Source organism: Thunnus maccoyii, chromosome 13 (assembly GCF_910596095.1).
Source record: "Thunnus maccoyii chromosome 13, fThuMac1.1, whole genome shotgun sequence".
NCBI lineage: Eukaryota > Metazoa > Chordata > Actinopteri > Scombriformes > Scombridae > Thunnus > Thunnus maccoyii.
In genome coordinates this window covers 16,894,513-16,917,706 of record NC_056545.1, presented here as the reverse complement: position 1 = coordinate 16,917,706, position 23,194 = coordinate 16,894,513, and the positions used below count along the sequence as shown (strand labels likewise).

Genomic DNA, 23,194 nt, shown 5'->3' with positions numbered 1-23,194 from the left:
TGCTAATTAGCAAATGTTAACACATTGAACTAAGATGGTATTAAACATGGTAAACAAATAAAACAAATACTTGTAAAACATCAGCATGTTAGCATTGTTATTGTAAGCATGTTAGCATACTGAAATTAGCATTTAGCTAAAACCAGAGCCGCTAGCATAGCTAAATCTCTTGTTTGGGGTTTTCCATTTTGTGAGCGAGACAAAATATTTACAATACCTTTTAGGCCAAATGTATAACCCTTGCCCTTGGTTGCATTACATGTGCCTGTGAGATGTGTGTAGGAAAAAGCTAATGGCTCATGGAGAACTGACAGAACTTCATCCAGCCACTCTCAATGATTGGACTGAGACTGATGGGTCTGTATAGTACATCCTTTCCTCTTCCCCTTGCACAACACTGGTATGTATACTAGTCTTTTATTAACCACCATCGGAAGCCCAAAACCATCCAGAGAGTTTCAAACAGCCAACAGAAACTAGAACAAGCCACACACACGTGCGCATGTTGCATTTTTTTTTATACACACATTGCATTTTCCCTGCAGGAGAGTGCAGATGGCTGTTCATTACAAGCTGATACGTCAGCCACATACAGCAGCTCTATGCAGCAACCACACTTCCTTTTTTGACATCAACACTGTTCTCATCCCTTTCACTTCTTTGTCAAGTATAAGCCATCCAATCACAATGCCAATACAGAGAAAATTAGAGAAAATAAGCTGGGATGAAGGTCTGGTTTAGAGCTTATCCGCTGTACTCTTGGAACCGGATTTGCATTTTTCCCCCCATACGATTTATTTGTTTGTTAGTTATCATGTGGCTTCCCTTAATAAGTATAGGCCAAATTTTGGTTTGCAACCATGGCGCAAAGCAAACCCAAAGCAATGGATGCCATGAATATTTTGCATTAAGACATACAATAAAAGATCAAAGGAAAAAAATACAGCAAATGTGCAAATAAATGACATACTTGCAGTTGGCAACCAGAAATTTCTTAATACATTTTTGAATGTAGCTCTTGGGAAACATTTAAGTAGGAATTGAAATGCAGATGGTAGGGTATCAGTGAAAAATTCTAAATTGAATGTTCTTGAGAATAGAGCCAGATGATGTGCTAAGAATATACATTTTATGTATGAGTCATAATGCTATGACTGAATAGAAATTAGCTATTCGGTCCTTGCACCATTTCAGAGCTTAATTTGGTATATGGGAAAAGTCATGTATGCATAAACATTGAGGCCTATGGGTATAAAAGGCTTGTTTCCAATCAGCTGGTGTGATCCTGTCAAGGGCACTGCCCAGCAAAGGTGACAAATTCCAATCAAGCTACTGCTACCTCCAATTTAGTAAATTAGTGTACACTCTACAGTTTCATTAGATTCAAAACACTGACATTTGTGTTCTCGGTGCCAAGAGCTGTACCCTGGGCGCATTTTCCACAAAAATAACCGTGAATGTGCGTCTGTACATACATCAAAGAAAAGCAAAGCTATTGAGTGTTCCCATGTATTGGCTTGTCAGTTTCTATTAACTGCCAGAAACCAAAGAGGGAAAGCGGGATAAAAGAGAAGTAAGAGAAGGCGAGATAAGACAGTAATACCTGCTGAGATCTGTCTTTATGAAAGCCTCTAGAAAGTCTCCAGTTCACCGCAGACCAGTTCAATGTGCCTTTTCCCGCCTCCAACATCTGACTCAAAGCCTTGTCAAGTGCAAGCTTAAAACATACTCTACACATACAGACGAGTGCGCATCAACACTAGCACAAACTCAGCCAAATCACACACGTACTAAGCATTCAAAGGGCAACAGCCTTTTAAACAATTCATTGCAAAAAGTCTTGTAGGTCTTAGTCATTCGCACACACACTCTCACACAGTTCGTCACTAACACACACATACATGCTCACAACAACAGCAGCGGCAGCAGCGACTGACATGAATGACAGCTAAAAGAGAAAAGTGGTGGCGATAGAGGAAGAGCAAGAGAACTGGTGGGATACAGGCAATCATCCCAAAATAATCCAATAATAATGAGGGCCCATTTCATTAGCATATGAGCAGCTTGTGACAAAATGTTTTCAAAAGACTGCTTACTGAAGTGGAAGGTTAAGGAGCAAAAAAAAAAAAAAAAAAGAACAGAGAAGAAGAAGAGGACAGAGCAAGGAGGGAGAGCTCAAGAGAGGAAAGGCAAACTGCAAGAGGTCAGACATTACCAACAGGGCAGAAAGGAAATGCGCAGTAACTGTAATGGTGTGAATATTTGCTTGGGAAAAGCAGAGAGAGAGTCGTGGAGAGAAATGACAGATAAACAGAGCAGACAGGCAAATACAGCAGCCTCTTTTCAGCACAACGGACAGCTCCTGCTCTCTCTGCTGACAGATACACTGACAAGAAAGAAGCTTAAGTAGAAATCCTTCACCGGGGCTGCGAATTTCATTGACAAAGAGCTGAAACTGCAACTGCACTAATTGCTGTATTAATACCATCCTTTTTTTTTCCAAGGACTGAAAGTCTGTGACAGCAAAATATGACTCTGACATGAAAAAACCAAAGCTGTAAGAGCTCTACTGTTTGTAGGCGCTGCAGCAAAACAGAACCATACTGTTCACGGCTGATATTCTCGGAGAAAAAAATCCAGGTCAGGAACTCATGCATGCACACACACACACACACACACACACTACAGGGATTGAGGATTGCAGCCAAGTGATCACAACTCTGACTTCATCCAACAGCAGTTTAAAATGTCTGCCACCTGATTGGCCAAAGAGGCTTAGTAACGGATCTAGCAATAAGCCTTGTCACATGCTATTAGGCAACAAAACATTTTTTCCTTTTTGTCTTACAGAACACTACACATGATAAGCACATAGTCAAACACACAGATTCACACAGCCTTCACAATTACCAGACTAGATCAACGGCAGCAGAATATCTGCATAAAATCCATATTTCATGATGATTTTATCTGGCATAACAATGGATAACTGGACAGAAAGTACTCTAGTTGAGAGTAGCTCAAACGTATGACAGAAAATAATGGACTGTAATCTTATCTGGAGTGTCATGAGTGAGCATATCAGTCAACTACAAATGCAAAAAGATTCATATTTAGGATGCCAAAAAAACAAATATAACTATGTACAGCCAGCTCATTATAAGTTTATAAGTCATATGAGCCACTAAAATATATTAGATTTTGGTGATGATGATCACGTTTTGGAATTTCTCCTATTAAAAAGCCATTTACTGCCATTTTTAACCACAACCACAAGGGAGTTAGGGAGTTAAATTTAAATCCCAAGTATATTCCTAGCAAAAAAAAAAAAAAGAAAAACACTTTAACATTTAAATTTAGTGACAGAAAGTATGTGCATGTTTGAGACTACCAGTGTTGAAGAATTGCTTAGTATCATGCCTTCCGGCTAAAATAATAATCCACTGCACTTTCTCATGAATAAATTTACATCCCTCTTGATACAACAAAATACCAATTCCAACCGTAGCCTTTTCAATAGAGTGTTTGCAGTTCATCTCGTGTCACGCAGTGTTGGTTAGGTCCTTCCCAGGAAAAGAAGACAATTGGATGGAATAAATAGGACGGAAAGGCTGGAATTATCAGTGATAGCTGATCAGACAATACAAACACTGAAAACCTGCACAAAAACAAACACCATCAGCTGAAAATGAACAGAAAACACAATTCACAGTTATGACAACAGTGTTAGCTTTGTCATTTCTGGAAAATACAATACGGTAAAATACTCCAGCATCACCACTTGTTACCAAGGATGTCACCAAATTAACAAACTTTGTTGATCTTTGTCAAACTGGTAGCTACACAAATCACTGCCTGAGCACAAATCCATCCTCTTCATAGACTCAACCTCACAGATTTAAAGAAAATCTAAAATATGTGTAAACTTGAAATGCCTGGGCCTTACCAGACCAGAAACTGTTATGAAGTATGTGTTAAGACCTCAAGACTTATGGTTTAATATAGAAGAACCAAAGGCAAGGAAAAAGAAAGAAGAATGAGCGGAGAGAAAAACTAAGAGGCAGGGAGAAAAATAGCATCAAAGAGAGGTGGTGATTGAGAGGGCACCATTGAAAGGACGGCATGAAACAAATGAGACAAGCTACTGAATTCTACAACACAGAGCGAGCAGACACAAAGCATAAGTTAGACTCTTGAGGTGTAGGGAGGAGGGGGATGGGGAGGGGTTGTCAAGGTGTTGTCTTATGGGGCTTTTTTCCCCCTCTTCCACCCAGAAAAAGCTGATTCTGTCAGGGACAAGAGGCAACTCAATTTCCTCTCTTTTCATTTTTTTTTCCTCTCATGACAGGCAGTAACGAGGGCATCCTTGTGTGTTATGTCACAGGAGCCTTAGAAGGAAGGACTCAAGGCTGGGATTCAGTACTTTAACAAGGCCTTCGCGCCTCGTCTCCTAACTCAACTCTGATGTGCTCATTTCAAAGAAGCTGACAGGAAGTGAAGTCCTACAGGGCATCCTGTATGTTGCTTACACCTCATCGGGCTTATCGCAGATAAAAATATAGACAAGACAGGATAACTGAGAGTTACATGTCACTATGAACTATTCTTCTTGTGTGCCTACAAGGATAGAATATTGTACTATATTAAATGTCTGGTGTGTCAAGTGTGTGTTAATGGATCAAAATTTGTTCGACTGGGTGAAAATATAAATGTATTCCTCTTAAATGTTTCATATTCTATCATGAATATCTATTGCCTTTGCAATGAATGTGAATGAAATGTGTGTGTGTGTGTCTGAATGTGAGATGAGGCAGGTGTAGACTAGCTGATGTTAAGTTCAAAGGTCAGCAGATAAGCCTTGCAGACCTGTCTCAGGCCAGGCTGGTGGCAATTCAGGATCACTAATCTGTTTGTTTGGTTTGGTTTGGTTTTGCGTGTGTGTGTGTGTGTGTGTGTGTATGTGCCGCAGCAGATAGGATGTGTGCATGCATGTGTGTAAGTACACGCACACACAAACACACACACACGCACGCACGTCCGTGTGCGCGTTCACCATCCACTGAAACAATGGAGAGTACTGTTCCATTGAGCCAGAGCTGATGGAGGATAAGTGAGGCTGCAAGCAGCTCCAATGACTCTCAGTAATCCATCATCATAAGACAGGGTTGGGAATGACACACACACACACACACACACACACATGTGCACTGCACACACATAAAAAGTAAGGGTTGGAAGGGTTAGTGGAGCATGATGTACTGTATGTTGTTGAGCAAAAAGACCACACACAGTGCACAAACATACTGTACACACAAGATAATCATAAGTCAAGTTAGACAGCCAGAGAATGTAATCACACAGAAACCCCTGATGCCTTGGCCATGCTTTGCACTCAATACTCTATTATTTTAAACACTGTTTTCTATGAAAAGTTTGGTCCAAAGAGTGCAAGCAAACCTTCAGCTGCTTCTCTGTCAAGGTGCTCTTGTGCTACTGGCTTGTCACTACATCAGACTTGTCCTCAACACTGGCCAGTGGTGAAGACGTGCTCTTTGTAGTTCATGTCGTTTGAAGTGCAGCAGACGCAGCAGTAACAGTGTAGCAGTTGTCAGGGAGCTTGTGCTTTGGAAGTAAAACATCGAAAGGGAACCATCTGAAGCTTGCATTTGTGGTGATCAACTGATATTCATGTCTTTTGCATATTTTGACCAATGCTGAGTTTTTACATAAACCACCTCCTCCTTTTTTTACACTGGGAAGTTTGCCTCATTTGCATGGCCTTAGGGGATCTAATACATTAATACTTTATCACACAGCTTCCATTACGGTGGAATAATTTACAAACAGTGCCATCATCCTGGAGGATATTTTCATGGATACTAATGGATAACTAATGGATATGAATAAGCTAAGAAAGACTTTAACTTTAAGACGTAAACAGCTGCAACTGCAAGGAAGTACGAGTCTTTGAATGATGAAAATGAGTTACGTTTCAAGTGCTTCACATCTGCAATATCTAATATTCAGAAGGTAGATGTAATTCTAAAATTCATCTTACTGATTACTAGTGTCTAATTTTAAGCTAAGAGTGCTAATGAAGACATCACAGATAAATGACCCAATACAGCTACCATTCAGTTGGTTTTCGGTGGCCAGTATGGTAGACCAATTCCTTGTCCAGTCTAACTGCATTGAAATAATATTAAACTTCTAACATGATACAATACTACAACAATAGTCCAACTATTATATACAGCAGTATTAAGTATTACTGTACTAACACTCACACAAACACAGTGTATGCGTAGAATGTTATCATACCGCTTCCTTAAAAAGAAAATCAGGTTCCCCGGATGAGGATGTCAAATGTCAAATTCAATCACAAAAAACAATTTCATATCAAAAGGTCATATCAACACAAAATCCATTCTCAAATATCACAGCCCATTGCCAGCACGCACTCACATTCTTGAGAGCCAACACTCTCGTCATCAAGAAGGCCAAACGTGGAAAAGAAAATAAACATTTGATTTCAAAAAGATTGCAAGATTAAGATTAAAAAAAACAAACCTGAAGTGCTTTTGCAAAATCTAAAATAACATCAGGAGGAGAAATAACTCAAGGGATGGGGGCGGAGGGTGAGTGAGTCAATTCTGAAAACCAAATACAGACACTTCATAAATCATAAAGCATCAATTATTAAGTTTGAAGGAAAAAAAAATCCCTCTGCAAATCCAGTCCTTCACTGAGGCAGCACGAAAATGTCTAAAGCCGTTGGTTTAAAAAAAAAAGAGAAGAAAGAACACTTTCATTATCTGACTGAGATTGTACTAAAATGTCTATACATGAACAAACAGAGACAGAGCAAGAGTCTTTGGGATCCATACATTAGCTCGATTATAAGAGTACGCCTCTCTGCATTCACATTCTGTATTCCAACCTAATGGTTTTCCTGGAACCACAGCCTGAGCATAGCGGTGGCAGGGCGGGGGCAGAGGAAGGGAGTGTAATGGAGGGGGCGAGTGGATGAGGCGGTAGAGAAGGCGGGAGGGTAATTCAATGAGTCACCACTGCCAGGTTTTGGCTGCGAAGCCTCTTCCTCCACCTCCATCTACCAGTGTTTGTGAGTGTGAAAGTGCTTGCAGGAAGGGGTGAGTTAAAACCTGACAAGACGCTGTATACTGCGACAGTGGATAGCCGAACACCTTCCTGTCATAATATAATGGATCAGATCTATACTGGAATTCACACCAATGGAGGCCTTAAGCTTTTTTTTTTTGAAGGACAAGCCACTTCAGTTCTACAAAATATGGGATCCTTTACTTTCCTATTTGACATACGACAAGACCCAGACTCTAAAAAATGGATTTTGTGGACTTGCATGGGAATGATAAGTTGGAGTAGATTGCCATGGACTGATAACCTATAACCTAATTTTGTGTTAGTTATTACCTTTTACTCCGTAAGACTTAAGGATCTCTGTGACCAGCAATAGTCTTTCTTATGTAACCCCCAGTTTGTCTGTTCTCTTGTTTATGGATTAATAAAAATAAATAAAGAAATAAACCTGACCAGTACAGATAACTTAATCATATGATTATCTGCTTTATGTCATTTTGCTCACAGCGTTTGTGAATAATGGTATAAACCTGCAATTCCTTTATTTGTAAGTCTCACTACTAATCATTATTAGCCACACTAGCAGCATGACTAGAGATAGCAATGTCAGACTGTTGGTTCGTCAGGAACAGGATGAATTTCCACCAAGTGCCACCAGCAGGTCAAAGTTTTTACTTATACGATAAAATATCTCAACATCTACCAATGTATTGGCACAAAATCATTTATGATTCCCACACAATGAATTGCAACGACTCGATACCCTTATTTTGATATTTTGATATTGATCCCCTGTTTTTTCTCTAGTGCCACCATGAGGTTGACATTTGTAGTTTTGACTGAAATGTCTCAACAACTGTTGGACGGACTGCTATGGTGCTAATTAGTAATTGTTAGCATGCTAACACTAAACTAAGATGGTGAACATGATAAACATTACACCTGCTAAAAATCTGCATGTTAACATCGTCATTGACCTTTAGCTCAAAGCACCACTGCGCCCAAGTACAGCCTCACAGAGCTGCTAGCATCACCGTAGACTCTCAGTCTTGTTGAAATATAAAACTAGGAGCACCTCCCATGTATCTTCAAAGTCAGAACAAAACTGTAATTGTTAATGGCATTGGTTCCCAACCTGTAGTCCACGCTCCCCTCGGGGGGGGGGGGGGGGCAAAGATCACAGGGAGTGCATGAGACTTTGTCTGCTCTGACAGGATACAGGTCTCAGCCAGAATGTGTAATTTGTGGCGAGAAGCTAGCTAATGACAGCATGACACCAAGCAAAATGAAACTATACCAGAAAACAAAACACTAGGAGGCTATTGGTGAAGGTCAGGAAATTTTTGAGAGGAAAAAGCAGTTGGCACTATCAAAAAGATCCACAGATATCAGAAAAGCATTTGAAAGAGCAGGCAGTGATTTACACAGAGCCACGGAGGCGTCATTTGAGTGTTCGCTAACAACTGCCAAGGCTAAAAAGCCGTACAACATTGGAGAGCAGCTAATCAAACCCGCCTGCCTGAAAATTGTAAAGAGGCTGTGTGGCCCACAGGTGGAGGATAAAGTAAAAACTGTCCCATTCTCTGACAACACTGTCAAAGACAGAGTTGATAAATTGGCTGGAGATTGTCAAAACCAGCAGCAGGAGAAGGTTAGAAAACTTCCCTTTGCCATTCAGTTGGATGAAACAACATCAGTGTCAGACGAGTCCATGATCATCGTGTATGTGCTATATATTCATGGTGATGACTTGAAACAAGACATTTTTATGTCTACCAATCTAGCCATAACAACAACAGGCCAAGATATTTTTATGGCTGTGGACTCTTACCTCTCATCCAACAATCTACCCTACGAGAATCTTGTTGCATGCTGCGCTGACAGGGCTGCAGCGATGATGGGCAAAAACAAGGGATTTTACAGCCGATTGAAAAAGGCCCGGGGTGCACAATTTTCCACTGACATGCTACATCGCCAAGCATTGGCCAGGGAAAAACTTTCGGAAGACCTTAGTAACACCCTAGCAACATTGTAAACTTCATCAAGGCTCGCCCTACTAACAAGAAACTGTTTGTCCATCTATGTGAGGATGAAGCACATCAAACACTGCTGTTACACACAGAGGTACGCTGGTTGACGCTTGGACAAGTGCTTGTGCATTTTATGGAACTGCAGGAAAAAATTAAGGAACTCTTGCAAGATCACATCTGACCACTGTGCGAACAGCTGACTGATGCATTTCGGTTCCAAAAGACATAACTAGCAGACACATTCACTCTCTACAATGAGACAAACAAGCAGATGCAGAGCCCTGAATCAAACGTCATGCAGTGCAAAGACGCTCTTGCATTTTGGGGCGCAAACTGGAGTACAGAGTAGGGAAAATGTCAAAAGGGGAATTTCCACAGCTGATGAAACAGACTGGTGGCACTGTGCATGCGTCTTTACACACTGAGTTTACCCGCCACATGAACTTGCTGGGGAGGAAATTCCCGTTTTGCCCATGTTAACAAGTACTTATCAAAGGAATCATGGGTGATGGTCCCCTACATTTCCAGCTTTGAGGACGTGGAATACCTCGGCTGTGAAGATGAGTTTGCTGACCTTCAAGCCGATTTGGTGTCAAAGAAATATTTCCATGAGAACAGATACAAAATGTTTTCGATAGTCAAAGGACACGCTGTTGTACTCAGACTGGCAGAACCGCAGTTACAACATACCTGTCTGAGACAGCCTTCAGCGCCTTTATAACAATAAAAACAAAGGCCCGTAACAGGCTCAATGTTCACCGGGACTTTAGGCTGGCCATCACTAGCATCACACCTGATATTCTATTCCTGGTCAGAGGTATACACGCCCAAGGTGGCCATTAGTTTATGAAAGAACAGGAAGACACAGAGTAAAAAAACAAGGAAGAAGTTATTGATTCTTATTGTTACTGTTAGAGCCAAATTAGCACATACTCTATGTTGCTGTGTCGAAACCAGTGTTCACATAATGTGCATGTGGATATGCAAGAAACTGCCCCTGTTTCAGTTAACTGGTCTGAGGGAGATCTAGGACAGAGCTATATGTATAGGTGCTGATTAATCACTTATTACGCTGATAATGAATCATTCTTATTCTTTTGGTAAGGATGTGTGTGTAAAGGCCTACTCTGTTGGGTTGTTAAAAGAAAAAAATGTTTAGCTTATACTAGAAAAGAGACATTATTCAAAGGTAAAGGTTCTAAGATTGGAAACCACTATGATTGATGTTAATTTTTGCCAATAAAGATTTGGAATGAATCACTTTATCCTTTTGGTGTGTGTGGGCTCGGGGGGCTGAGCTTTTCTTAGATACAAGTAAGGAGGCTCCAAGGAAAAAGGTTGGGAACCACTGGTTTATGGAATACCCTGCTTGTTTTCCTACCATTTTTCCAAATAAAAACAAATTTTCACCTCATAAGTGTGAAATGTTTACGTATTCATTTTATTTATTTGGTTTAAAACTGAATAAAACTGGCCTTCTTGATCAAACTATTTCAAAGCTGCTATTTGAAAAGCTATTTTTGATATTTAAACAGTACAAATACTTTTTTCCTTTACATGATGCAATTATGTGCTTTATTGGTTTCAGCATCGTGCCACTGGCATAGCTCTGCGTGCTGTCACTGTCGCTTTTAGTGAATCTGGAACGTTTCACTGACATTTTTCTTTAATTCCTGAGATTTAAATGTGTAGTGACTTGTGAACACGTTAACACGTTTGTCAATCAGCAGTCGCTTTGGATTATTATAACATGCGGTTACAGAATGAAAGACGATGTACTCTGAGGTAGACTATGTAAGATTTATCATGAAGCCAAACAATTACATAAAATGCTTTAATTTGAGTTGTCAACACTACTGAATGAAGCTAGCCCTCATACAGAATGTTATTGTCAAATAAGACCTCAGTACTCCACAGTAGATTAGGACACTTCTTATTTCCCTCGCTGACATGAACAAGAGCACACGGACCCAACTTTATTGTGTGTGCGCTAAAAACCGACGCTGCTGCAGTGCGAGCCAGGCAGCCATAACATCCAAAGAAAAGGAACACAATAAAAAGGAGCATATTGTGTCACTGTCTCGTCTGTTCGGCTGCTTCATCTCATGAAAAATAACTGAATCCTCTGAAAGCTTAAAAATCCTTGTTTAACCCTCCTTTTCCTCTACAGCTCTCCACCATTACCGAAGTGGATTTATTAGATGAGATCCTTTAGGGACTGTAGCTCTCATCTGCATTCACCAGTTGAAGTCTATTTCATGACAAGAACATGCAGTCCTGATACACTGTTCACTGGGTGCGGAATACAGATGCAGAAAGTGAGTGTGAATCTACTAACCAGTCTAATGTGGTGTTAAATGACTTGTTGCAACTGCTGACACTGACACAGTCTGTTATTCATGCTGCAGGGGATGGATGAGTCAAACGGGGAGATTTTAGATGTCTAACTATAAAATAACATTAAGGGTTGTTGTTGAATACTGAAGTTACACACGCGCGAACACACACACACACACACACAACAAAGTTTTCTATAATCAACCCTCGGCCACTGCAGTATGCAGCATGATGAATAGCTACACAGTTAGCTATACTTCACAGTAAAGCAGATGTGTGTGTGTGTGTGTTTGTGTGTGTGTGTGTGTGTGTGTGTGTGTGAGGAGCCAAGGGAGAGAGGCGAAGTAGGCCAGCATGAATATAAAATCACCCCTGCCAGGCAATGATGTGGGCTACAAGAAGGAAGGGAGCAGTGTGTGTGTGTGCGTTTGTGTGTGTGTGTGTGTGTGTGTGTTACCAAAATGTACAGATGAAGGTGTAGGAGACTAAAGCAAGGGTTTGTAGGAACATTCATTTATCAACTCTCGGGGATGTTGGGGGCAAACACACGACCAACCACACACACACACACACACACACACACACACACACACACAAACGCCAGCGCAGTGCACAAACACCAGGTGATTCAAACAAAGCAGCTTGTTATAAGATGAAGATTGGTGCATTGAAGGGGTGCCAGACTGAAACACACAAACAGATACACACACGGTAACAATGCGATGTGTCAACAATGTTTTTGATCCAAATGTGCTGTATGAAGATTCCATAGAAATGACAACCACCCCTCCCACCCCACAACAAACACACACACACACAAACACACACACAAACACACATGCTGCGCACATTTTAGAGAGAAAAAAAAAACACAAAAGAGACACAATAGCATGTACCAGCCAGACTCAATAGTGTGAGAGGAAAAATTATGAATACAAGCTTCTGTAGCCTTTATATGAACATTATTGCTGAAATATATAATTTATTTGTCCTTGTAAAATAACAGAAAATGAATTAAATAACACTTACAATAATCAATTTGTAGTTTTAGTTATTCATTGAGTAGAAATAATGATTACAGTTTCGAAAAACACAAAGAGACACTTACGGAGGTTCATTTCATGTTAAAATTAATGTTTTGTGTTTCTCACCGATAGGAAAACATTTACAGACGTCAATATGGGCTCTAGTCACATGTGACGCTGAGGTGTAAGTTTGAAATTATTTTGCTAATTGGAATCAATTTGGAAGATTTGTCGACACTCACTATGTAGATTATTAATTTTTTTCTAAGCTAAGAGATCACGTCAACGTTTTACTGACTTCAGTACGTACAACAGTAAGTGAACGCATCACATTCACACTGTTCACCATTGATTCTGACTGTCTTCAGTTCAGTAGTACGTTCAGTATGTTGCTACTTCAAGCTGTTATGTTCAGTTCAGTACATAACAAGGCATTTACAGTACTCTTTATAATGTAGATATATACAGTACCAGCTAAAGGTTTGGACACACTTCCCCATTCAAGGGAATGGGAATGGGAAGGACTGGAATATGGAATATCATAGCAGCCTTCAATAAGCTTTTAAAGAGGATGTAACATACAGTACTGTGTATCATGGCTGAGCTGACAACCGTGCTCTAAGTCAACAGTGAGGGGAGTTCGGCTGCTAAAAGCTATTGATTTGGTCCTTGACGATGATGATTCACTATTGTCGGTTTAGTTTAAAGATTCAGTGTGAAGCTTTTTTTGATGGGCTTTTTCATTTCTTTATACATTTCATAGAAAAATAATTATCAGGGTTCATTATTTTAGATTTTTATTTCAAAGATAAATCTAAGAATGTGTCAGTTTACACTTAATCAAGACTTCTCATATAAACATTTCCAGGTATTTTTCTGTGAAAATCAATAATCCAATCAGTATACAGTAATTCTTAAGAATTCAATCAAAAAATAACTAAGATTTATAATGACATCCGTTAGATTGAAATTGAAAACACAAGCGTGAACGTTTGGTTTGAAATTTAAAGTTCAGTAGTCGGTAATGAGCGTGTGCCTTGTATGTGAAATTCATGTTTAATTCATAATATCTATTCATCTAGCAGATCAATTGGAATTCATTCGAAAATAGATTTGACTGGTGCGTCAATACAAGCTGGATTGTTACAGACTAATTAACAGACCCTGCATGTCAAAAATACAGTACAGTATATGTGACATATGACAACTAAGAGCTTCAAAAAGCCACTGCAACTCAGTTCTACGGTTTAGGTCTGTGCATGTCTTCAGAAATGAGAAATAAGGAGGAATACTGGAAATAAAATATTTGATGATATCAAGAAATCAAATAGAAAAAGTTCCATCCTCATCTCCACTTCCTCTACTCTGCTACTCCTTGCCTCAATGGGCCAACGTTTCTTTTGTCATCTCCCTCCCTCCTTCTCTTCAACTCTACATCCATACATAGATACTTACAAAAGCATAGCTAGGTGAGAAGAAATCACATACACGTGGTTAACAGCAAATAGTTTCCCCTCCGGGCTCGAAATGTGGCAAAGATGAGTGGAAGGAGAATGTGAGTGGAGAAAAGAACAGGAGAGGAATGGCAGTGCAGACAGCTCCATTACCTCCTCACAATAGGGATCATCCACATTCATCCACCAGCCTCTTCACACAACCAGGAGGAGTCAGGGAGCTAGGGACGAGATTGCGCGGAGGGGTTAGGGAGATGGATGTGCTTAGAGGAGATAAAGAATGGCAAGATGGAAGGAGCGACGGAGAAGTAACAAAAGGTGTCGTTAAGCAAAGATGGGACTTTTTTTTTCTGTCTTCTCCCCAATCCCAGAAGCTTCCCTAACCCAAAAATCTGACATGGCTTATCCTCGGAAAAAAAAAATCCCAGCATCTGGAAATAGCAGCTAACTGAGGATGAGGCGGAATTCAGTAAAGTGGAGCAGAATTGAGGCGCTCTATACGGAGAGGTGAACGGTTTAGCCCGGATGCTTAACACCTCTAACACTCACACACATACAAATCAGAGCGGTAAGCGTTTAACACAAATCGTGTTTTGATTCGAGCCACAAAGACTGAAACAGAAATTATAATGAAACCAGGAATTACACCTTAAAAAGATTAATTTGGCACTGAAGCAGATCATTATAGAGGTTTGCTAGTAAGAGGATTTGGGAGTGCCGGGGTGCGTCATTTAGGGGACAACTTGACATTTAGATTTTAATTGGTTATTTTTCTTTCCCCAGATATTTGCCACATGGTGGAAAAAGGTTTTTAGATTTGTCCGGCATGCCCCAGAGCGTGGAAGCCGCAGCACTCACTTTCAACCAAGAGCGCTAACCATAACAAGCCGGTAGAGGCTAATCCCACAGTGTGACAAGTGACTGATGAAGAAAAATGGCCAATTAAAACTCAAAATGTCAAAGAATCACGACCAGGCTTTTGTGTTTTATTAAAAAAAAAGTGTGCAAACTCTCCCGTGTACTCAGGTCCATGGGACTGTTTCCTCACTCTTCTGTCGGCAGGAGCGGAGAAGGGGGGGGGGGGGGGGGGGGGGGGCGGTGATACACACAGTGTGATGAGGCTCAACAGGGGGGCCAGAACTCATCAGACCCCCACAGAACACCATACAGCTGGACCTATGTTACACTCAAGAAGAAAAGAGTACCTGAAGGACAATCACACACTTTTCAATTTTCCCTCTGAAACTCTCTGAATCCTTCTCATCATGTCACTCCCTTTAGTTTACAATCTCTCATCTCTCTACCGCTCTTTCTACAGTAAAGATGAGCATCCTCCTCGCATCATCTTTTTCTTTCTCTCTGGCTCGAGCTGGGGTCAGGACTACCCAACTATGTGATAGATAGCAAAGTCATTCATGACCTTGCAGTGAAAGCCACACCCTCTATCCTGTGTGTGTGTGTGTGCAAGAGAGGGAGAAACAGGCATGGAGTATGTGTGTGTTCATGCAGTTGAAGTGGCAGTTCGCCCCATGTAATAACATTTCGAGCTGGGTTTTTTTTTGTTCCTTGGGTCAGTACCAGGACTGTTGTCACAGTTAGCTAACATTGCTCACTGGCTGTAGCCCCCAGGCACCAACTGACTAAGCTTCTCTGCAGCATTACAGCAGCTAATCTTTCCCCAAAATAACCCCCAACATCATCTCGCAGAGGCCTAGAAAACACTTGGTGAAGATGAACAAAATTTGCATCCTATTTCAGGGACACTTTTGTGTTGAAATTTTCTTCAGACACTTTCTTCTCATTGCTGCAGCAAAAGCCTGAGGCTAATGTTAGCCCCTCCTCCATGAAGACAGGATACACCAGCAGTTCAGTCCGACTGAAACACAAGCGATCTCATCTTGGTAGGCCCTATATACTATAAAGCCGTCACCACAATTCATTTGACATTGTATAAAACAGAGATGTAACATGATTTTTTGTGATTTCCTGTCATTTGTATACTGTTACAATGTCGGGGTCAGGGGCCAGGGCTTGAGCCTGCTCTGAAGGCCCCGTTTGCAATGTTACATTTACTTACTCCTCGTGATTATGTCAGATTGTTTGCACATGCCCACAAACGGCCGTCCGTTCTGTAGTTTTTCTTGCTAAGGTTGTTCCATGTGTTGTTCGTGTTGGCCACTCGCATATCTTGGATCAGATTCAGGCTCAAATATGTAAAGATGTATTCGAGAAGTTTATATTTTGAGTAAAGAACAGGAAAAAGAAGCGAAATCCGACTACTACTGCTTGTTTATGTAGCTTCCACAGCCGGCAGAAGTCTATCGAGGAGCAGCTTCCAGAAGCTAACCAATCAGAACAGAGTGAGCTCATCAGAGGGGGCCTTAAAGAGACGGGAGCTAAAACAACCTGTTTCAGACAGAGGCTGAACTGAGAGGCTGCATAAAGGGCCAGCAGAAAATAAATAAGGAGTTTTTTTAACTATAAATTATGCAAAGATATTCCAGTAGAGCCCCAGAATAAAAATATAGACCTGGAAATATGCATGTTATGTCCTCTTTAACAATGCTGCATCTAGCACCTTTAAGTGTTTACTAGAGCTACAGTACAAATATTGTAGCGCATTAAAAGTATTCTATATACACAAATCTTTATACATTATAATTTTTGTCCAATACCTGGAAAATCTGAAAAGAATATGTTATAAAACTGCTCATTTCAAATGACAGCTCCTGCATTTATGCACGAGTATATCTGATTTAATGGTTTTCAACACACACCAGCATGGCCACATATTATTCCTTAGAATATTTAAGTCTATTAGTGGGATGTTATGAGAGTCATCTGCATGGCTGTGCGAGCACATGATGACGCATTGTTATTCCCTTGCATGGCCATGCAAGGGGATTAGAGTGCTGCAGGGAAATAGTTAGCCTATGCACCGAGCCTGCAGCCACAGGGCAAACTTAGAAAACAGCAAAATTAAATTCAAACCACCCCAAGGCAAAAATAACATGTCACAAAATACATTTTGAATTTGGGTGACCATTTCCTTTAGAAATCTTAGAGGTATTCATCAGCACCCTGGTGTCACTGCAATGTTGAACACATGACAAAACACAGACACACTCTCTTTCCAAATACTGTCCCTGTTCTTCCTTCCCTCCTATTACTATTTTCAGTGGTATCCTCCAGAAAAGAGAAACATCGATAGGTTACGAATGACTGCATGTGTATGTGTGTTTTTGTGTCCAATTGCCAATATATGACAATCCAAGTGAGTGTGTGTGTGTGTGTGTCAGACTGAATGTGTTGTGCTGACTCTGACTCTGCTGGCTGTGGGATCGGTATCAGGTGACCTTGGTGATTGTGGAGTGTGTGGACAGGAATAATGAGATGTTTGCTAACAGAGACTCAGTGGGACCCCTAAGGGGGCTCAGGTGGGGATCAACACTGCCAGAAGATATTGCATCTAACCAAGAAGGAAGGTAAAGAGAGAATGAAAAGCAAAGAACGGGCATGGAGACCAAGAGTGTGCCAGAGTGTGTCACCAATCATCTTCTATCCCAGACAAACACGCGGTTTTGATCCCCCCCAAAAAAAGCATTACAACTAGATAAAGCTGTCTATAAATAAGCACAGCTGGTGCTGTACTTAGGCAGAGGGTCTGACAGTACTGCCTGCAGATGCATTTGAAATATATATTCAAGTCTTCAAATAAAGAATAGAAATGGCAGAACAGTTCATTTAGATAGATCAAATGTCAAACATTCCTCCTCAACTTGCTCCCTTCCTCCAACATCACCAGATGTCAAAGCAAATAGCCCGAAGTAGAAGTGGATGACCATTAACTAGAAACCCATAGAACCACCAGGGCAGTAAGGGAAAAGAAAGTACTGTCTTCTGAAAGGATGACACAACCAGTAGATGGAACAATCACCACACCATCAAATACAATGTCTTCAGTGTCATTTATAACAATATAGACATTTTATAACCTTTTTGGCTTGTGAGCACAAAGCAAAGTCTACAGAGTCTACACTGTCGATTTGAGCTTTAGGCAATTGGAACAGGCATTTTTCTCCATTTTCTGACATTTGACAAAACGACTCATCAAGAAAATGATTCGGCAGATTGAGCGATAATGAAAATAATTGTTAATTGCAGCCGTAATTGTGTTAGACAGTGCTCTGCAACATCATCTTCAAAACCCCCAAATGAGGGAATATCTTTTGTAAGATTATGTACTCTGTCTCCAGCAGAGTTCAGAGACTTGGAGTATGGCACGGAGTACAAACACCCAGACATCAGGTATTGCTTTTTCCTTTAATATGTCACCTATGTGTATCCAAAATTAGCTTATCCACTGATGACATCACTCATTTCTAGCTGTATCAGTGTGCACCCTCTTCAGTTATTCAGCACTGGTGTTGTTGCCAATTTAGCACAGAATTCCTCACCATAATAGCACAGAATAAGGAGACAGACAAAGAAAGCGTGTTATCAGAGAAACGATGTGGTAGAGTACTGTGACAGAAGTCCGGAAGTGGAAAGCAACACCAGGTGGTCGAGCGTCTGGAAGCAGGCAGTCAAAGAGCAGTGTTGCCTTGACAACTGTGATGCCTTGTTAATGATAATAGCTGGAGCAACTCGCCACCAGCACCCCCACAAACAAAATGTATGTGTTTCTGTATGTTCTGTATCTGCATGTTCGTTTTTTTTTGTTTAAGCGGTGTTATCACATGATCTGAGGCAATAACATACCCTATATTAGTGGCTGCGGTTCAGAAAAACACTGTATCAGGCGTCAGTGCAGCCAACATTCTGGCCTGAGTTGATTTTTATTGTCTTTTCTGTCAGTTCATCACTAGCCAACGGCCAGAATCACGCCGTATAGAACAGGGAGCATATTTGATCCAGCGGACAAGCCGTCTGTTCACCCAAGCCGCAGTGGGGTCTGATCAATACAGCCGTGGTGGACAGAGAATGTGGCTGCTGTGGTCTCCCACATTGACTGGAATAATGGATCAGCTTTTGGGTCACAGTGGACTCATTGTACCAGTAGCACTGAGGTTTCCTGCCTCCACACCTCTTTGTTTCAACTCTTTTAATTAAGGAGCTGGGCAACAGAATTCCCTAACAGGCTTAGCTATTGGCAGCTTCGCAACCAGAACTGATTGTTCAATTCAGGATTTAGAAAGTAAAGCTTTGTTTGGCCAACGCATACTGCTTTAATTTGTTAGGTTGACTGTCCTTTGTGTGTTAAAGCAACAGACCACGAAAAAACATGTAGACCTAAAAGCAGGTATTTATGTTAAATAGGGTACATTTCAGTTGAATGCTCTGATGAGCTTTCACTGATCTGATGTGGACCAATCCAGAACCCCTTTCCTCTTCCGCTGCATCAGCTGGTGATTTCTGAGCACATAGCCACTGCAGCATCCTACCACCTCATCCTCCTCCTCCTCCTCCTCCTCCTCCACTCTCTCTCTTCTCCTCCCCCACCCTCCCTCTCAACCCCCTATCCTCCTCCTCCTCCTCCTCTCCACCTGCTTTTAAATGCATGGCGCTGCCCAGCCAGGCCAGTCTATGCAGGCAGCATCACTCCTCTCAGCCCCTCCAGAGTGAAGGGGGGGAGGCCGTGGAACAGGATGGATGGTTATCAGCCTGTGCAGCGAGGAAGGGGAAGGGAGGGGGGGGGTGGTTGTGAGGAAAGGAGGCAAGGTCAGGATGAGCCAGCAAAGCCCCCTCTGCTCTACCGTGTAGTACCAATAATCGATTGGGAGATGAGAGTCGACCTGAATCCGGACGGCTCACCAGTCTGACTGAGAGGAAAATGGTTTAGCCCAGCTGTTGGCTGTCCTGCTCCAAGCATCCAGTGAGTAAATAGGCCACTGGCTACATGAAACCCTGAAATAGTCAACCTCCACTGCACTGAAGTCAGCTTATAAATTACGTCTACATTATTCTACTTCTTCCTCACAAGAAAATTAATAATGATCAGAGCAACCCCTTTTCATGGCACATATGTAATATCATGCAGTAGACGCCATCGCCTGATGCATGGAGGAGTGAAAACAGCCTGGCAGCATCCAACACGCTCGTCCTATATCCTCCTAACGCATTAGTCTTCCAGACCCACGTCTGCTGTACATTTTGCTCATCTGTTTCGTAACGGGAAACACCAGTCATGTCAAAAAAACAAAACAAAAAAAAACACCCAGCTGGATTAAATCCACTGATGTGTTGTGTAGGGTAGGCCCAGCATCGCACACATAAACCTCGGATGGAGGGGTAAAGATGGAAGGGGGGTAAGTAAAGTATATCTGATCTTCAAATAAAACCATCGCTGGTTGAACTACAGCAACATAAACCGCTTCACAGCTACCTATACATCACTCCTCTGCGCACAGGATGCAGGGCCCTGCCTTCAACAATAGGCCTATGCATAATTTTGAGCCATACACACACATATGTCGATGGATAGCATAATGCTAGTCGGCCTTTGTCCGTGCTGGATTAATTTTTGTTTCCGTGCTCGACAGACTTGCATACCTGCATGATTTCGCTCATTAGGAAAACAAATCAATTCCGTTTGGGTCTCGGTGCTGTGCGCAACATTGTAACCACTCGCCGTTTGTTACAACCTGACTATGCATCAATTCAGGGTACATAACGGGGTCAGGAGAATAGCCTGCATAGAGTACAGTTTGACTGGAAATGTCTTTTCGTTGTTGCACCGCAAACGGGTCATTTAGTCAACAATGGCTGGTGATTAGACTACCCCTCCATGCCTTGGTGGGGTCACATGCTTCATTCAGCTCCTCTAAGCTTTACAATAATACAGCTTTGATTTGTCCCCATCATACAACCTCCTAAGTGCTCCTTTTTATCTGCAGAAAAGCAAAAAAGCCTACATCCATCCTCCGAACAAACAAATGACATCATCCTCTGAAAGCCACACAACCAGGGGAGTGAGGCATCGTAAATAAAACATAGCGGGTTAGGGCGCAGTGATTCTACTGTCTTCTATGGCTGCCTTTCTGTGTTTTCTAACACTGCTCGGTCTTGCTTCCACTCACCAGGTTCAGCACCGTCTCCACGATGTCCCTGTTGCTAACCTCCCCGACTTGGATCAGGCCCACCAACACGGCGAATTTCATCTGGATATTCCTGATCGGGACAGCGGGGTTGATCACCCCGGCCGGGAGGACCATAGAGCCGGCTGCAGACACCATCCTTTCCCCGGTGGCGCCGGAGCCAGCGCCCGCGGCGACCTGCTGCGGCGGCGTCGGCTGCTGCTGTTGCTGCTGCTGCTGCTGCTGCACAGAGGAGCCCGGCGGAGGATGAGAGTCTCGGTCTGTGTCCGTGAGCGAAGAAGCAGAGCCCGGTGGTGCTGAAACCGGCTTCTCGCTCGACATTTCCCCTTGGAAACAGGGAGGAGAGGAGCGGTCGCCGCTGTCTCTCACACCTGCTCTACAAGCTCGGGCGTCTGCTGCCGCTGCCGCACAAAAACCATCCACTGCGCAGGAAAAACAAGGGAGAGCGGTGTTTTAAAAAAAAAAAATCTTCTGAAATCACCCTATCCTCCTGGAAATGTGTAGGGATTCATAGGGCTGGAAAAAAGGATGGAGGCTTGACAGAATGGTAACCTACGCTTCTCTCCCCTCTCTCTCTCTCTCTCTCTCTCTGTCTCTCTCTCTCTCGCTCTGTCTCTTGCTCATTGGCAGGTTGCAGTCAGTGCGGTCGTCGAGGAGAGAACGCCATGTTGACGCCCCCTGTCTGCGGTAGCGCGCTCTAGCCACGCATGCGCACTTGGAAGACTTTCTGGAAGGGTGCTGAAGCAGAATAACATGGAGCCATCCATGCATGGGTTCATACAGAGCAAATTTAATTTATTTGTGTGTATGTGTATGTGTGTGTGTGTGTGTGTGTGTTGTGTGTTGTTTTGTTTTTGTTTTTAATAGTGGAAAACCCTTGAGGTGCAAATGTGGAAAAACTGAAGAGGAGCTGAATACAGAGATAAAACAAGATAAAGCAAAAAACTAAAATCCCGGTGGGCATATTTTGGGTGCAGTGCAGGGGCAATTCAGATGGAGTTCATGCAGTTTAGCGAGTCTGGCTTCCAGACAGATGCTGTTTATATATTCAGAAGCCATCCATCTGCCCCACTTATCCCTGTCCCCCAGTTTAACTCTGGTAGGCTACCTTTGTTTCCTCATTAAGCACCACAGGACTGCTCTCCTGACAGTCATCTCTTCTCGCATGCTTTTCTCACTTCTCTTCCCCTCCCTCCAGTGTCCTCACCTCTTCTCTCCTCTCCTGCAATCATTTTCACTTTTTGCACACACCTTCATACCTCATCACCTACAGTATGTTCTTCATACTGCTTGTGCCTTCTCTTCTACTCTATCCTTCCTTTTTCCTACAGGCCCTAACGTAGAATATATTATATTAGCCTCACATTATACAGTATGCCTTTGTATGGCAGGAGAACGGATGGCACTTTTCCAAAACAACTCCCTCATACTTTTTTTGTTTCCCTCAGGCTGATAACCAGTGGCACACATGCGCATATAGTACGTATGCAAATGTTTTCTGTATATTTAAATATCTGTTTACAAGTAGCTTCCTTAATTCAGTCTGCATGGTGCCGCAATGTTTAGCTGTTTATTTTTTCATTCAAATTTATTAATGTCACGCACTCATTTGAGTGTCTTAGTATTGACTCACAGGTCCAGCAGGCATCTCTTAAACACACAAACTCACTTACAAACCTATCCTCTGGTGGTTGCGCGATACTAGTGGCTACTGGTTCAGTACCTGTATGCATACATAAGCCTGTTTCACACTCCATGTGTTCCTCCAACAGGACACATCTGCTGGGTAGGATTTCCATTAGCAAGGCGGCTATAGAGGCTGATTCGTCACTCTGTCTGTGCATGTCTGTTTGTGTGTGTGTGTGTGTCTGAGTGTATTTTCATATAGGCAGTGATGGCAGTCTTTCTGATGTCTCGCTCCTCATTTTTTTTCTTGAGATGCTGACCGTTGACAGGGGTGACAAGTTGGGGGTGACATGGGAGTGACATTTTCTGGCTGTGTGCGCTTCACATTTGGTGCACGTGCATGCCCGCATGTGAGATCATTAGAGAATTTTACAGCTGAGCAGAGGCCATCTCGTTTTTTTTCCTCAACCCAATCTTCGGCACAAAGGAAATGAAGGAGACAATCA

General features: G+C 42.1%; 1 protein-coding gene across 8 annotated transcripts in view; it reads right to left on the bottom strand.

Moving 5' to 3' along the window:
- The window catches only part of nbeaa (neurobeachin a), a 99,701-nt gene extending 77,940 nt beyond the window's left edge, over window positions 1–21,761 (bottom strand). For 7 of the 8 annotated variants that reach the window (XM_042430704.1, XM_042430708.1, XM_042430705.1 and 4 more), the window contains exon 1: window positions 21,045–21,761. In XM_042430704.1, the coding sequence (XP_042286638.1) occupies window positions 21,045–21,383 (339 nt within the window). In that variant the 5' untranslated portion in view covers window positions 21,384–21,761. Of the gene's footprint in view, window positions 1–14,118; window positions 14,187–21,044 lie in introns of all 8 variants that reach the window. The other variant, XM_042430709.1, reaches the window with a different exon arrangement.
- Between the last annotated feature and the right edge of the window lie 1,433 nt (window positions 21,762–23,194).